Source organism: Buteo buteo, chromosome 19 (genome assembly GCF_964188355.1).
Source record: "Buteo buteo chromosome 19, bButBut1.hap1.1, whole genome shotgun sequence".
NCBI classification, from domain to species: Eukaryota; Metazoa; Chordata; class Aves; order Accipitriformes; family Accipitridae; genus Buteo; species Buteo buteo.
This window is the reverse complement of record NC_134189.1, coordinates 12,777,251-12,793,396: the sequence shown is the minus strand read 5'-3', so window position 1 is coordinate 12,793,396 and position 16,146 is coordinate 12,777,251. Positions and strand designations below refer to the sequence as shown.

The following is a 16,146-nucleotide window of genomic DNA, read 5'->3' as shown; positions in this document are numbered from 1 at the left end:
ATTCATATTTTTTTTCTTCCAAGATATTTTATGTGTTACCACTCCGGTGTGTTACTTTCAAAGTGTTTCCAAAATATATAGCAGTTTTGTTCAACATCAGGAGCCATCTGAAATACAATGAGCTTGCAGTAATGATAAGAAAGGATCCTAATCAATACTAGTTGAATTATGTCCAATGTAAAGCTCTGTAATTCCAGTATCCTTCTCTGCTACTAAAGAGGAATTCCATTGCAATCTAGATTATTTACACATTTCTTGAAGAAGAATGGAGAGGAACGACAAGAAAAGGACAGTTATAGACACCGTTACACAGGCCTAAAAGGGAAAGGCAGAACTGATTATTCCTATAAGAAACTGGCAACGTCTCTTCCCGATAGCTGCCATGTTTTTGACGCATCTTTCCTGTTACATTAAGCTTGGCACTCCCAACACAGCAATCAGTTAGGTATGTTGGTTTTGTATAGGCACTTCATTAGCAACAACCTAGACAGACTAAATACCTTGCCAATAGTAACAACCAGGTTTACCATTTAGCAGCTCACGCAGGGTGCCAACAGCTTTAACATTTTGCTTCAGCTGTTGCAGATTACCACATCTGTGTTTTTTAAAACTTACAGGGACTATGCTTCCATCTAACCACAGTGGGTCAACTGCACCGACTACTGGAATCAGACCCAAGGCTGACAATACAGCTGTGAAAATGTTCTGAAGTGAGCAAAAGCAAGAGGTATCTGTAATTGTATGGAGGTTTGTGTGGGGTTTTTTGGGGGGGGGGACGGCGGGGCGGGGAGTGGGTGGTGGTGTTTGTTTTTTGAGAGGCTAACTGGGGAAATGCTACTGTAAAAAGATTTCTTCTTCACACATAAATCAATACTATGATTCAAGACTCCTAAATTGATATGGGATTACAGCAAGAAACAGTGGCAGTTTTAACTAACTGCACTATTAATATGAAGCTTGAACCCATACGTTATTCCCTCGATACAGACCTATTCCTCTGAACTCTCCTTGCCAGTGTCAGTCCTGTCATCATCATTGTACTAATACATCACAGTAGTTGTAACACCTACCTTTCTTTGCTCATTTTCAATCATTCAGCAAAAAAGAGCAGCAGAAGTGGCACACATGGACAGCCAGCTATAAAGTTCACTTCTCTTGTCTTTCCTCTTTTTCATTGCTGAACATATGGCAAAAATCACTAGTGATACATGACCACTGAGGAAATGTTTACTCAGCAGTTGATGCCATTGAATTTCTCCCACCCTCTCAATTTCGAAGGGAATTCCTGCAATCACCTCTGGTCTCATACATTCATTTCGGCCTCTGATGCCTCTGTCTTGATTTTCATCATAGTAGAGTAGCTAATGTATTTGTGCTAGGAACTGCTTCCTTTAAAGCAGCCATCAGTTCCAGGATAGGACTAACAGAGTAGTGAGATGCTATTGCTAACACTATTCATTTTACTTTATGTAAAAAATCCCCAGCGTCATTACTTTCAGTACATGCAGATGTTCTCTTATCTCCCCAACTTCAAACTAGAGATCAACAAAACAATTTCATGTCAGAATTAAATTATCACCGTTTCTCACACCACCTGGGAACACCCCAACCCACCCACAATCCCTCTGGAAGCCAGATGCATCAAGTGAAGTTAATTTCAAGGAAAAGATCTGTCTTAGTACAACCTGGATTCAGCTACTAGCCAAAAATACACATACTAATTTAGGGAAATGTTTTGCTTAAAGTATTAAAAACTGGTTTCTGCTCTCAATACCCTTACCAGTAAATGCATAGGTCAGCTTTATCACTGTATCTAAGGCTAAGGGTACATCTGAAGACAGGAAATAAACATATTTATCACTTGGATACAGTAACAGAAACTTAAAAAAACTTCAGCAAGAAAGAATCAGGAAGAATGGAATGACTTAGATGTGCAGCAGCAGTCAATTCATATGGAAAATGAAACCTATTAGATATAATTGATAAGAACAGAATACTGAAAAGAAAAAGTAAAAATTGGACATTTAAATAATAACATAATCAGAAAATAATGAGTTTAAAAATACTGAAATGAAGTATTTGAAAAGAAAAGCTTTTTGTTGGTTTATTTTCAGTGTTATACTGATAGCAGCATTTAAACTTGTAACATAGCACCACAACATTCATAAAAATTACCACTTAAATTCACTGGCATAAAAACCAAAAATGATGAGAAAGTGGAAACTTTTCACGTTCTGAGAGATTCTCACTTTGTATGAAATTCCAATTGTTTCTATAAAAGCCTGAACTAGTTCAGAGGAAAGAGAAAAATAGTTATTGTTTTTCTTTAGCCCTAAATATTCCAAAATTATCATCTATTGTTCTCAGCCTGCAAAGCTGGAAAAAGTACTCCCCAGCTCTTGTCTTCACTCACTTCTTTTCCATGTCCAAGTGTTTAAATTTATTTAATATCTGTTTGAACAGGAGCCCATCCTTATGTTTACTATCTTTTTCCTTCACTTTACCTTTTCTACTTTTGCCATATCCTTTCTGTTGTGGATGGCCCACATCATTGCACATTATTTAAGAAGTGAATGCAGTGCTGATACATACAGGGGAATAGTAGTATTTTCTGTTTTGTCATTTAATATTTCTCAGCATTGGTTTTTTTAATAGTTCTGCTAACCAATAATATATTCATGCAAATGTTTATTCTAATTCCAAGATTGTTGTCATGCTAATATAGCTAGATCAGAACCCATCATTGTGTACATATATTTAAGATTGTTTCTCCTGACATATATTAATAGGTACTCATACTGAATTTCATCTGCTATTTTATCCATAAGTTAGAGTTATGAGATACTTGTGGAGCTATATATGTTATCTTTCATTTAAATATCCTGAATAAGTCATAAATGTAATTCAGAAATTTAGAGAAAGTTAGTCTCATTTACAGAAAATATTAAATTTGCCATTTTTAACCAGATACATTACCTCAGCATAAACCAATAATTGTTCCATAGCACCGGGACATAGACATATGCATTTATAACGCAAAAAATATTTACAGTTTAAGAATCCTCAATGGTTCTTCAAAAGGAGGAAGAGAAAAGTACATGGGTGGTGACTGGCATGGAGAAGATAGCTGTGCCCTAGGAAGGCATAGATAACTGTTGTTGAGACACTAAATTCCTTTAGCTTTTATGCCCTTGCTTTTCATGCCCTGCTTTGGAAAACCATCTGACTTCAAAGATATCAAGACTTAGGTAGAATTCAAACACCAGCAACAAAACCAACACAATGTCCTAAACAGAACCTGTTGATGAATTTTAGCCCTGCATTCAGATCTGAGTGTACCTCAAACAAAAATAAACAGCTGAAAGCACTGGTACTGACTTTTAGTATTTTACAACCTCCTGTCAGTTATGAATACATGATTTGCAGCCTAAGCCTCAATCCCAGCTAATACTTGCACATCACAGTAAGAGTAGTTGTTCTGATATATTCTAAGAGTGTGTAAATTTTAGCCAAAGAGAAAAATATAATAGGAAAAGTGCTAATTAAAGACAGAATAGGCTTGTTTCGGCGAGGGGGGGAAGTAGTTTAAGGGTGAGAGCAATTTGGGCAGCTTAGTAAGCAAGATTAAGGAATACTACTGAATTAGAATGAGGTGAATTAGGTTTATTGCTACTTGAAATGAATCAGAGGAAATGTTTTAAAGGAAATACTGAAGCATTTGTTGCCACAGGTATAGAACATGTTGGTTTTGTTGGGTTTTTTTTACATAAAATTCTGAATTCTGTCTGTCTTTAGGTCCCCGTCATCACCCCATCCCCTTTCCTTTTCTATTAAGCAGAAAAAGAATAAGACAAAATAGCAATTTTATTAAACAATGAGACTATGAAATGAGCCACAGCAATTGGGCATTTTTATTCTTGGGGAGAGATGTCTTAGAAACCATTTTCAACACAGCAAGTAAAAAAAAAAGCTTCTGAAAGAGAGAGAGAGAGAAAATCAGAAGAGGGAAAAAATGCAAATTTATTGCCATTTCTCAGGCTCATGAAATAATACACCAAAATGAAAAGAGAGCTGTTCTTCCCCTTGAATGTAGTCCTATTGTTTTGCTTAAATCTGGCCCTCAATGCTTTCTACTCTCAGGAGAGACCTTCTCACAGGAACCACACCATGTTGTCAACAGTTACATTAATCTCTCTGACAGTTTTTAGGAAAGGAGTTTGAACTCAGATACTAATCTTGGAAAAAAAAAATACATGCAAAAAACATCTAGTGGTTAAGGTTGTTGGCACACATTCAGCTTCACTGTACTTAGTTTCTGGCATATCATAAAGGGTACCAACCCTGCTCTTTGCCAAACAGGCAAGAGAGTACAAATAGCAGGTTTCATCTTCCACTGACACCTAATGTTTCTGCAGAAAAGACTGGGTGAAAGTGTGTCTGGAGAATAATATTCCTGATGGATCACAGAGAAACATTAGGATGTAGGGAGTCCTTTTTCCTCTATTAAAAACTCTCAAGCCATATAATGGCTTTCTCTCACTACAAATCTCAATTTGCAGTTAAGGAAATACTGGGATAATTGGGAGACTGCCTAATGCTAGTTGTAAATAGCGACTTTCACGAAATTTTTCCAGCTGTCTGTTCAAAACTGTGAGCATTTTTACATTATATAAGAAGACAGAGTCAAATGGTTCATCTTTAATAAAGATGTGAAGGCAGTGAATACATCTAACCTGAACATAGTAAGTGTATGGTAAACTACACCATAAAGTGAAAACAAATAGAGCAGATGGCTAAGTGTCTATCCAGGGATATGCTTATCCATTCCAAATGTCAAGTCTCTTCAAGCTTAGTTTCTGTACATGTTATGGTAACAAGTATTCTGTAAGGAGTGCTCTCTTCTGGTCAGACACAGGAGAAGGTAATTCCTCAACAATGTATTAAATGTCATAAACATCCATTATGTAGAATGACAGATTCTGTCTCTATAAGAACTGCCATATCAACTCTAAGACCAAGGTCATACATTTATTCTGATAATCAGAAATGTACATGATATTTTAGATGGAGGAAAAACCTGCATCTTCCTTCTTTAGTAACACAACTGAACATATAGCAACAGAGAAAACTGAGACAAATCCTTTTCATGTTCAAAAATCCATTATTTTTGTTGTTGCTTCAACATGCAACACTGTACACATGAGCAACAATGAAGTTAGTCAGACCTTGTAAACTTTCATCAGAAAAAATGGCTTTACTAAAATGGGAGATAGGGCTGTCCTCACATTTTGCTCACGGCTCACAGCTCACATTGTAAGAATGTTAAAACACCAAAATCTCACAAATTCAAGAAAATTAAGAAATGGGAGAGGTAAATTTACACTTTTTTAATGGTCACCCATACTAGTATATACTCTGTCTGTATGCAGCTGTTTGGAGAAACAGGTATCAGATTACTGTATGGAAAATCGGGAAAACTGGTATTAGAAAGAGACCCAGGTAAATACTCTTAACGCTTAATGTGTACGAAAGCTTGTCTTGATCAGCTTCCTCTAAGTAAATCGGGAATTATTGTCTTGCAAAGTCCATCAGATCCACATGTGAAACGATAAGAGATGAAAAGGGCTAATATTCCTAAGAACAGGACCTCATCTGATAAGATGCTGCAGGGCTTGATTTTATTCCTTCTTGTTTGTCAAGTTATTTTTCCTACCTTGTCATGTTTACTTTCTGGCTATCTGTTAGCAAGTCTTTACACCCTTCCTCACAATAAAGTTGTACTTTATGACTTCAATACAGAAAAGGGAAGAAAGCTTCCTTTTTAGCTAGAAGCTCATTTTTATGTGCACTACTGTCTTGCTGAAATGGAAATCCAACAGTGTAATTTTTACATGAAAACATGATTTCATTATATTGCTATTTCATATTATGCACTGATTTTTGGTACTGTGCAGTATTCCTCCACTGTCCAATGAACTACCATTTCTTTCCAGTACTGTTTCTGTGATGTTAGATGATAAAAATTAAGGTATTAACACTGCGAAAATGCCTAAGTCTTTTTTCCATTAGAGAGCATTATGAATAAAGAATACCTGAGTATTGTCCATAACTATTATATTGGCACAGATATAACAAAATATGAAGTGAGGCTGTCTATTCATCATCCATAGTCTATGTTATAAAAGTAGATTTATCCAGGAATGCTTAATTATGAATTTTTAATTCCCCCCAAAAAGGCTAAAATTCAAATTACACCCCACCCCCACCCCCAGAGAAACTTTCCCTCACTATAAGTCAGAAAAAGCCTAGCTAAAAGGTCATCATTTTTGGAACTTCTCTGTAGTGGTTTAATCCTAGCTGGCAATTAAGTAGCATGCAGCCGCTCGCTCACTCATCCCCAGTGGATGAGGGAGAGAATGGGGGGGAAGTAAAACTCGTAGGTTAAGATAAAGACAGTTTTATAGGACAGAACAGGAAGGGAAAACAAAAACCAAACAAATAAATAAAAATAATAATAATAGAATATGCAAAACAAGTGCTGCACAATACAATTGCTCACCACCCACTGACCGATGCCCAGCCAATCCCCGAGCCACAGTGCCCCCCCAGCCAACTCCCCCCCAGTTTATATACTGGGCATGATGTAATATGATATGGAATACCCTTTTGGCTCGTTTGGGTCAGCTGTCCTGGCTGTGTCCCCTCCCAGTTCCTTGTGCACTCCCAGCCTCTGCTGGCTGGGCAGTATGAGAAGCTGAGAAGTCCTTGACTTAGTGTAAGCCCTGCTCAGCAACTACTAAAACATCAGTATGTTACCGATATTATCTTCATCCTGAATCCAAAACACAGCACTATACCAGCTACTAAGAAGAAAATTAACTTTATTCCAGCTGAAACCAGGACATTCTCCCAGACATCCAGGAAAGTCAGGAAAAGCTCTCTTTACAGGGAGAGTTATGACATGATAAGAACAAGAGCTAATTTTTCTCAAAGCATCTGCCAGGGCTAAATATTTGCTTGTGTCTACAGTAACTGCACACACTGTGCTGAAAATCACAACCCTCCATGTAAGTATAGAATGCAACATTTGTGGAACACCATATTTTTTGTAACATATTGTAAAAGCTGTTAAAGTTTCTACTATGTATGTATATCCTGTTTTCTAGTGCATAGTCAGCTGTCACAGAATCTCTCAGAGAAAGGGTTGGAGGGTCAGTTGATCCCAAAAGTACCTACTGGCTACCATTGTGTTTAGCCCAAATAAAATAGGAGGAATAATTTGCATGCATTTATTCCATTTAGGTTTTTTAGGAGATATGACTGTTTAGAGCCTGTATTTGTTCATACCTGCTGCATTTTCATTAGCAAAAGTCCTATGGAATACTGGGAGACAGACAGTACGAAACTGATGCACATCATCTCTGAATTCAGAATCACATCTAGCTTAATTATCAAGAACATGTAACAATATTAATTTTCAACCTTTATGGTGACTGACAAAAAAACCTTATTCCTTCAAAAAAATGCTAACAAATTTCTTAAAAACTGAATTGCAAAGTGAATTCATATCCTTTCAGTGCTTTAGGTCATGAGTTCTATCCTAAAGGACAGGAGGATGACCTAGAACTGAATATACCATTTAGTGAAATTGTAGCCATCTGTGTAGGTGCTAATGGCCCAAGGAACACTAACACCTACAAGGCTGGGCAGCACAGAGGATTATCCAGGGACAGAGAGGCCCAAACTTCTCCCTAATAGAATTACTGTCTAAAAAGTACTGGGAGAGGAAGGGAGAGAAAAAGAACATTTTGATCTGAATAATTCCCAAAGATGGATCTGAGCTCAATGAGAAAATACAAGTCTGGTATGTCAGACCGTTCTCTGGAATAAGTCCTGCAGATGCAAGATGGCATTGAAGAACAGATTTCTACCAGGCTGAAATGAAGTAGCTGACAGTTTCATGGGCTTTACCATGTTGAGCTGTGCTATCCAAGGGATAAAGAAAGTACACTCCACTCAGCTGGCAGGCAAGCTGGAATCTGATATGGTAGTAGTCTATACGGAAGAGGAATTAGCCAGGAACTCAGCACTTGAAATTCACTTATCCCAGGAAAACATGTAACACCATTTAACTAGCATAATCAATTTGCTTCAAAGCTGATGATGCCTAGAAAGTTATGAAGGAAATCTTGAACTTTTAAGTTTGGAAAGCTTTTCATTAAATCTAACCATTTCTTCAGAAGCTTTGTACACACTGTCCAAAAGCAAGTTCATAGATTAATTAGGGAAGCACGATCTCTCTTTACTAACAGCAGAAAGATGACAAACCATTATTTTCATCATGGCATGGTATTACCATCAACAGATCAGATGAAAAAACTTCAGCCACCCTACTCTCAAGAACCAATCATAGCATGTCAAGAGGAAATTCTTCAGTAATTTAAGACCAGATGTCCTGAGCTTCACTTGGGTTTTCAGATTTTTGAATCTTAATATTGACTGGGTGTACATGTTATGATGCTTCATAACAAATAGTTAATGAGAATAGACTGTTTCAGTTGGAAGGGACCCCCAATGATCATCTAGTCCAACTGCCTCACCAATTCAGGGCTGACAGAAAGTTAAAGCATGTTGTTAAGGGCATTGTCCAAAGAATTCTTAAACACTGACAGGCTTGGGGCATCAAGGTTGACATTTAATGATTTAGAAGATTCATTTGATGAAAAGGTATTTGGCTATCTATCCATTTCATCAAGCTTTGTCTGGATCCAAATAAAAGCATTATTGAACAAAAAATTGCACATTTGTTTAGACTGAAAATTCAGTTCTTTCCATGAGAAGGATATTTTTCCTATTTAATGCTCAATATGATAACAGAATTATATAATCACAAGGAACAAATGACATATACTTGCACATATAATTCATGGATTAGGAATTATACATTAAATTATCTAAACTTGGGTGTGGAAAAAGAAGAGCAAAATTAATAAATTTACTTGGTTTTATAGTTGTTCATTAAAGCATTCAAATATATTTTACACAGCTTCCGGACATATAGTTTGTCCGCAGCAATTAGAGATTGATGGACAGCTGCTGCAATACAGATCCAATAGTACATGACTTCATGCCACAAGATAGTCTGAAAATTCCTCCTAAAAAATCCGGCAGATGCTCGAGTGATAGAACAACAAAATATGCATACTACCTTCCAGATGTCAGTTCTAAGTAGCCATTCAAATATCATGAAATTTCAGTAAATGTTACCTTTCTAGGACAAGACAGCATATCAATTCCTTTTCACAATAGCCAAGCTTTAGTTACTTGAAGCAAAAATTTTCTACTCTGGCCTGACAGCTTGTTTTTTTATCCTGCTTATAGACCAGACACTCGTTAACCTCTCAGATCTCTGGAGAGTTGTGGTTTAAGGGAACCCAGGAGGAAAAGACAAATTTGGAAAGCCATTTATCCATCTCACTAGAATTGAGACATTATGGTTTTCATTCTTCCCCCACTCCCCAAAATACCAAATTTCCATCATCAGAGCTCTCTGAATAAACGAACATTTTGTTACTGGCCTCAGGAAGAAAGAAACCACATGCCTGTTAGGGACAGAGAAAGGAGGAGTGGAGTATGTGCTTGGGAGCGTGTTTATTTGACTGGATTGCAGACGGTCAACCAAAGAACATGCAGATCATGTATTTTTAAGCATTTCATAATGTCGTATTATTAATTCCAGCCAAAACCGCCAAGACCAAAATTATCTAAAATTGGTGCTTGTGTGTCCTGACCCCAAAGCCAACAATGGTTGCATTAAAAAAAAAAAAAAAAAAGTAAGAAAAAAAATCTACATTCCTCCCAGGTTTAATTTTTTTTTTAATCGATTAGAAGGCAGTGCCCTTTAGAGCCTATGGAGAAGACAGGTCTCCATAACTAACAAATTGAAATGTGGTCCGAGGTAAATTTTACTTCCAGGAAACCAAAATGTTGCAGTCCTTGAGAGAGAGAGGCTATAAGCAGAGGGCTCTTCTAAAGGAAAGAGTTTTTATTGAACCTGTCACTTGTCATTAAACACTCCATATTTTACCTTAGCCTGATATTTTCATTAGAGCATACAGACCTTTTTCATCTGTGAATGAAAGCATTCCCTTCAGCCTTGTGTTGAATATGGGAAAAGACTCTCTAAAATCGAGCCCACCCAAACAGGACAATTAGGTTCACAAAAGCAGGAAAGGCACTAGGGAAAATCAAGTAATATTAATACTATGACAACTTACACATTTCAATGTTGACTATCATATCCCACTTTAAGCTTAAATTCTTACATGCATTTAATAATGTCTATTTTTAATCTCAGAAATACTTGCATATAATTATATAGAAAGCAACAGACACCAGTGCAGAATAAAACACAACATAAGCAAAGTGGAAAAAAGTATGTACTACTGTATAGACATCTCTAACTGGAAAACCTGAATGTAAAAAGGTAAAGATAACAAAATTATACACTTTGACATTTTCGTTCCCTATTTTAGCTTCCCTATTAGACCACCAACCTACAACAGAGTAACGCTGGAGAAAAACAGAAAAATATCAAACAACTTGGCTTCCTCAAAAGAGACAATTGCTTATTTGTTTCTTGCTCCTAGATGTAAGTTGGTTACTTTGAAATTAAAAAAGAGGAAATATTTAGAGTAAAATTATGTTAACTATGCTATTCATAGTTTTATACCTGTGACCCCTCTACTGCTAAAACACTTTGTAAGTAAAGAATTGGATAGGACATTGCAAGGACAGCTATACATTCCTAAAGAACTCTGATACAAAGCAACACCATTTTTTGCCACATAATTTCTGAGCAAAAGCTGCCTCACTGCTGCCACCAAAGCTGTAGAATCTCTTTGAAGTATTAGAAATTGGTGTTAAATAGTTTTAACATGACTTAAAGTTATCAGTAACCAGAATATCACTGGCTGTCCATTGCTATGTGTAGTTGTACAAACACATTACATAACTTACTGTTTCTTAAAAAAAAGAGAGAGTGCAATAGTTGAGAGAAAACAAATCTCAGGCTTTTTCCAATGCCTTCTGTTTGTGTAAAAGAAAGAAATGTGAAAAGAAAAAGAATAATTGTGGGGCAAAAAGCCAGAAAAGAAAGCCATACCTTTTAAAATCTGCAAGTGCTACATAAAAACAAAATGATGGTCTTGTGGATTGGTGTCATTCGATAAATACACCATGAACATAACTGCAAGGCAAATGTCAAGTACCACTTACCTTTTCAAACTTAAAGTATAGATTTACTCAAATGCAGATTAGAAATCTAACCAAATATCACATTAGTTTCAGGAATTTTTAAAGACATTTCACTAATACAAGGAGGATTGTGTTATTTAAACTTAAGCTGCCACATAACGAGAGCCTTGTGGATTGCCATAGCATTACAGCCACAAAACCCATTAGCAGATGTAGAAATCCCACATCCCCGCCTTTTATAAAACTCTGCAGTTATGAAATCATTTTCATACACTTGGAACTTAACTATTTCAGTGCCCTGCATAAATAGGTCTAGAATTGAGGGGGAAAACCACAAAATGGTGCATCTGAGAGCATTCCACATGGACACATGTTTCTGTGGTTCTTTCAAAAGTTCTTAAAGAGTTGAAACCATCCCCTTGGAATTCAACAAAACAGAGTAAAGAAGTATCTGTTTAAATTAACGAGGGGATTTATCTTTGCTAGTGAACTATTAGAATTTATTCTGTGTCTTCATTGTAGATGTATTAAGATATGTAGCTGGTAACAAGAAACAGGATTTAACCTAGGATAACAAAGGAAAACACCTACGAGAAGGCTTGCTCTCTAAAGATTTAAAAAATAATTTTAAAAGACTTCAAGGGTAGATTACTGTTTCCATGTTTATTTTCACTCACCAAAAGGAAAGTTATTTTTGCAAATTAAAGAAAACACAGGCAAATAGCTATTATCTCCTCACTTAGCATCATGGTATCTTTGCTTTATTTCATGGCAACAGTTTAACATTTTTATGACAGCACTTGAAAACTTACCATTTGATAAACCATCTACAGCTAATATCAACATATAGCACCCTGAGAAATATTTGACTGGCTTTCATACCCGGTGACTTTCATATGCCTAGGCAGATTTGAGGTAACCAGATAATTCTGTAGGGCAGCAGCATGTTACCATTTCAGAAGTAAAGAAAACTGACTAGTAAGCATACCAAGAATTCATAAGGTAGAGTAGGGTTTCACTGCCAAACAAAGATGAGTAAACACAGAAAACGTGGTCCTCCAGTTATCCCACAATAATTCCAATTTACTATAAGAATACTTACTTGGTTATCTTTCATTTACTGAAGAAAAGGCACCAGTATAAGGTAAAACCAGCTAGGAAAATACACAGAACAGCTAAAGAAAAAGGCTGTTAGAAGAGCAGTGAAGAAAGAAATGCCACACCAAGCTCAATACCGAAATGATAAAATTATTTCAATAATGCACTTCATAGCTGAATTGACAGTTAAAACTATTTTTCACTTTTACGAAAATGGAGTAAGCTAGGAAAGCAACTGAGAGAGGCTGCTTTCTTTGAAGTGCTCTGGGAGAGATGTGTCCTTTTAAAAAAATCAGTAACAAAATTCTTAGGTAACAGCTATGAAAATGGATCAGGAGGTACAGCGAAGAGCGAGGTAGCTAAGCCTGGCTGATTGGCCAAATTGCTTTAATTCAATTCCCATGTTACCTGAAGCTGTTGGGAGCTGTCATTAAGATTATCCTCTCGTCTCCTGGCCTCCTCCAGCATCTGTGCACTCTTCTTTTTCTCCACTTGCTCTTTGTGCTTCAGATTTGCTACTTTCTTATTTTGATCTTTAACTTGCCTGTAAAAGAGAAGAGCACTCAAAGCGCAGTCCAGAGCACACTTCCCATCAGCCCCAGTGCTGGGCAGCTGTACTGGGGAAGAGTGGAACCCTCAAGTACCACCACTTCATTTGCAGAAGGTCACCAACACCAAAATCATTCTCAAGCGTTACCCTCAACTGTTAATTCAGCCAAAAGAACACTTCATTTTGGCCATTACTATTAACTTAAATGTGGAAATTTCTGATGCCCCCCCCCCCATTATTATTTGGTATAAACTATTAATCAAAAGATGCACTTGCCCTCCTGTGACTATGTGGCAGAAATCTCTTCTCTGCTCCTACACACATGTACACAAAAAACACAGACATCTAATAGCCTGTTTTGATTTGGGTACCACTATATCTAATGTAAGGAAAATAGGATCAAAAGGAAAAACTAATGAAACATGACTTGAATATAGAGGACTACCTATAAGATCTAGGCAATCTGTTTCCAGAGGTAAAACTATGTCTTTTCAACCTCAAGTTCTACTTGTTTAGTAGATATTTTTAGGGATTTCCTATCCTTTCTTTCTACAGAAACAAGACAGAGCAAGTAAGAACAAACTATTTCAGAAAGTGTGCATAACTTCCTTTTCACTTGCATCTATGAATTATTTTTGATGATCCTGGCAACTACTATTGCCTGCAGACAGAGTTTGGCCTTTCTGGGCATTAAGACACAAGGAGTATTGAATCTAATTACAGACCCTTTAATCTCAGCCTCCTGACCACAGAGAACTTAAGTCTAAACTTTTAGTCCAATCAAAACAAAACAGGCTAGCTTTGCTTCCTCAGCCCTTTTCTCCATAATTATATCTGGAGTTTGGATTTTGGAATAAAAGACAGATTCTTTGGTTGCAAGATTTCCCCAAAACATCATGCAAGTAGTAGAGACGGCTCTTTAATTTACTGTTTAGAAAGCAGAATGATATACTAGCTTCATATCTGGTATGTTATCCACACAGAGAGGGTAGAATGTTTCTTCTGTATTTCAGAAATACTTTTAGAACAGATCACAAACAACCCTCCTCTAATATTTTCTTCAGAACTCATAACAAAAGTATGATCAAGAACATATCTCTTTGTGATATATATGTTCAAATTATGTGGCATATAGCTAGTCAGTGCTTTGAGTTCTTCCAAAAAAACATAGGTTCAACACTGAGCTCTGTTTTTTGCAATATAAGCCAAATGGATCTGGGAAAATTGCAAAGACAGCAAATTTTCCTTGGTGCTAAACAAACTTCTACTAGTGTGAAAAAGTGCTGATGGCCTCTAGAGACCAAAGCAAAAAAGGAAAGTCCTTTTCTGATGATGTTAAAAAATTATTGGCATACTTAACTACCTTGTTCAACAGTTACAGCTGATTTGAGTCAGGATGCTTTTTAAACACAACCAGTATAATTGTTACGTTATTCTAACCCAGCACACTGCACACTGGCAATGGGCGCATTGCCCAGTTTGAAAGCAGACTTGTTCAGTGATTAAATGACTTATTGGAAATATTATGTTGGCACCAACTCAGCTTGTACAATACACAGTTCTATCTGTCCAATAAAATAAACACAAAAAGTACAGCTAAGTCAACACAGAAAATGAAAATATGTCAGCCCAACACATTCAATTCCATATGAGAATTCTCATTCAACTTCTAAATTAAAATTAGGGGAATTAATTATTTTTTATAAACTTGCAAACCTAGATTCACCTGTTGGGGAACTGGTCTGTGTTACTGTAATCTAGTTGTTAGATAAGAGACAACAATATTAATAAAGCCACAACCCTCCTCAAAATATGTCTGAAGTAGATAATCTCCCATGTGGTCCAAAACATTTTCAAAGTTATGTATTTCCAAGAAAGGAGTGATTATGAGGATGTATACTATTGACATCCACCTTCTCAAGCCTGAACAAAAATTAATGTCTTCCTAATATATTAGGTAGATATTTTGAGACAAACTCAAGCTTTCCTTAAAGCAGTTCAAAGGATGGAATGAAATTACCTGTGCTTGTAATACTCAGATCAATCCTCATAACTGTCATACTGTTTGGAAACATGAATTCATGTGCAGGATACAACTATCGCTCTATATCTTTGATGTCAAAAAGCAACAAAAGTTGGGCAATAAACCTTTCAAATGATACAGGCATCTATAGCATTACCTAAAATTTCCTCAACTGCTTAATTATATAAACTGAGAAGGTCACATGAAACTTGAAATCTATAAATCTAAAAGTCTTGTAGTCATTTGATGCATGAAAACACATCTCATCTTATCTCAATGCCCATGGTACCAAATGATAATTCTCATTTTTACAATACTTCACGCAGACAGTTGTGTAACAGGTTTAGAATATACAAGCCCAGAGCCCTTGAACATTTGTACTGTGAAAGTTCTGTGAAACTGTAAAGAATCCATCCTGTGATACTGTAAAAAATCCTCTTTCTTCTCTGTCAGATAACTTTGTCTTCAAAGCCAAAGTCAGAATTGTGTTTTTATATACAAAAACAATATCTAAAAAATATTTAAATACACACACACACATTTTTAATATCAACAGACCTCAGAAGCTTGATTAATAGGAATCACCCAATTCACTGCTCAATAGGACAGTTCTGTTGCTATTTTGAACACTGAAACACTACTGATGATCGTTATAGAAAAATTTCATCTTCACACCACCACTGAACAATGTGCAGAATTGGACCACACACTGAACTGGAACAATAAAATAAAATACAGAAAGTATGCGTCTTAAGCGAGCACACTGCAACTGGTGGTACATTCTATGAGAAGACAGTCAAGAGGAAAATGAAGATTTGTCCTAATATATGTGCACAAGGAAGCTCATTAGGACTGCAGAAGGAAACAGAGCTCTGGAATTCCCTCAGTTTGAGAGCTTCATTTTGTAAACTTAATGTTCTTTAACTCTTTTGAATGCAATTACACATATATATAGCACATAACCCGTCAAAGGGACAGTAAAGTTTTAAAGAAATCCTTCATCTGTAAGAGTGTATTTATTAAAACTGAAAAAACTGCACAAGATTAAAGATAGCAAAAAGAAAATGAATGAATTACAATGATGGCAACAGCTTAGAGATTTGTGAGTGTTTTCTAGAAAGCATGAGTGTTAGCATGTACAGCAACTGAGTAAACAGCAATTTGCAATGTGCATGTGGAATTCTCATCATAAAATAAAAAGCACATGAATTTGAGAGAT

The 16,146-nt window shown here is 36.3% G+C and overlaps 1 protein-coding gene across 2 annotated transcripts in view; it reads right to left on the bottom strand.

The window, feature by feature from the left end:
- ERC1 (ELKS/RAB6-interacting/CAST family member 1) overlaps positions 1-16,146 on the bottom strand; it is a 299,516-nt gene that overhangs the window by 129,114 nt on the left and 154,256 nt on the right. For both annotated transcript variants that reach the window (XM_075051104.1, XM_075051105.1), the window contains exon 13: positions 12,763-12,898. In XM_075051104.1, the coding sequence (XP_074907205.1) occupies positions 12,763-12,898 (136 nt within the window). The remainder of the gene's footprint in view (positions 1-12,762; positions 12,899-16,146) is intronic.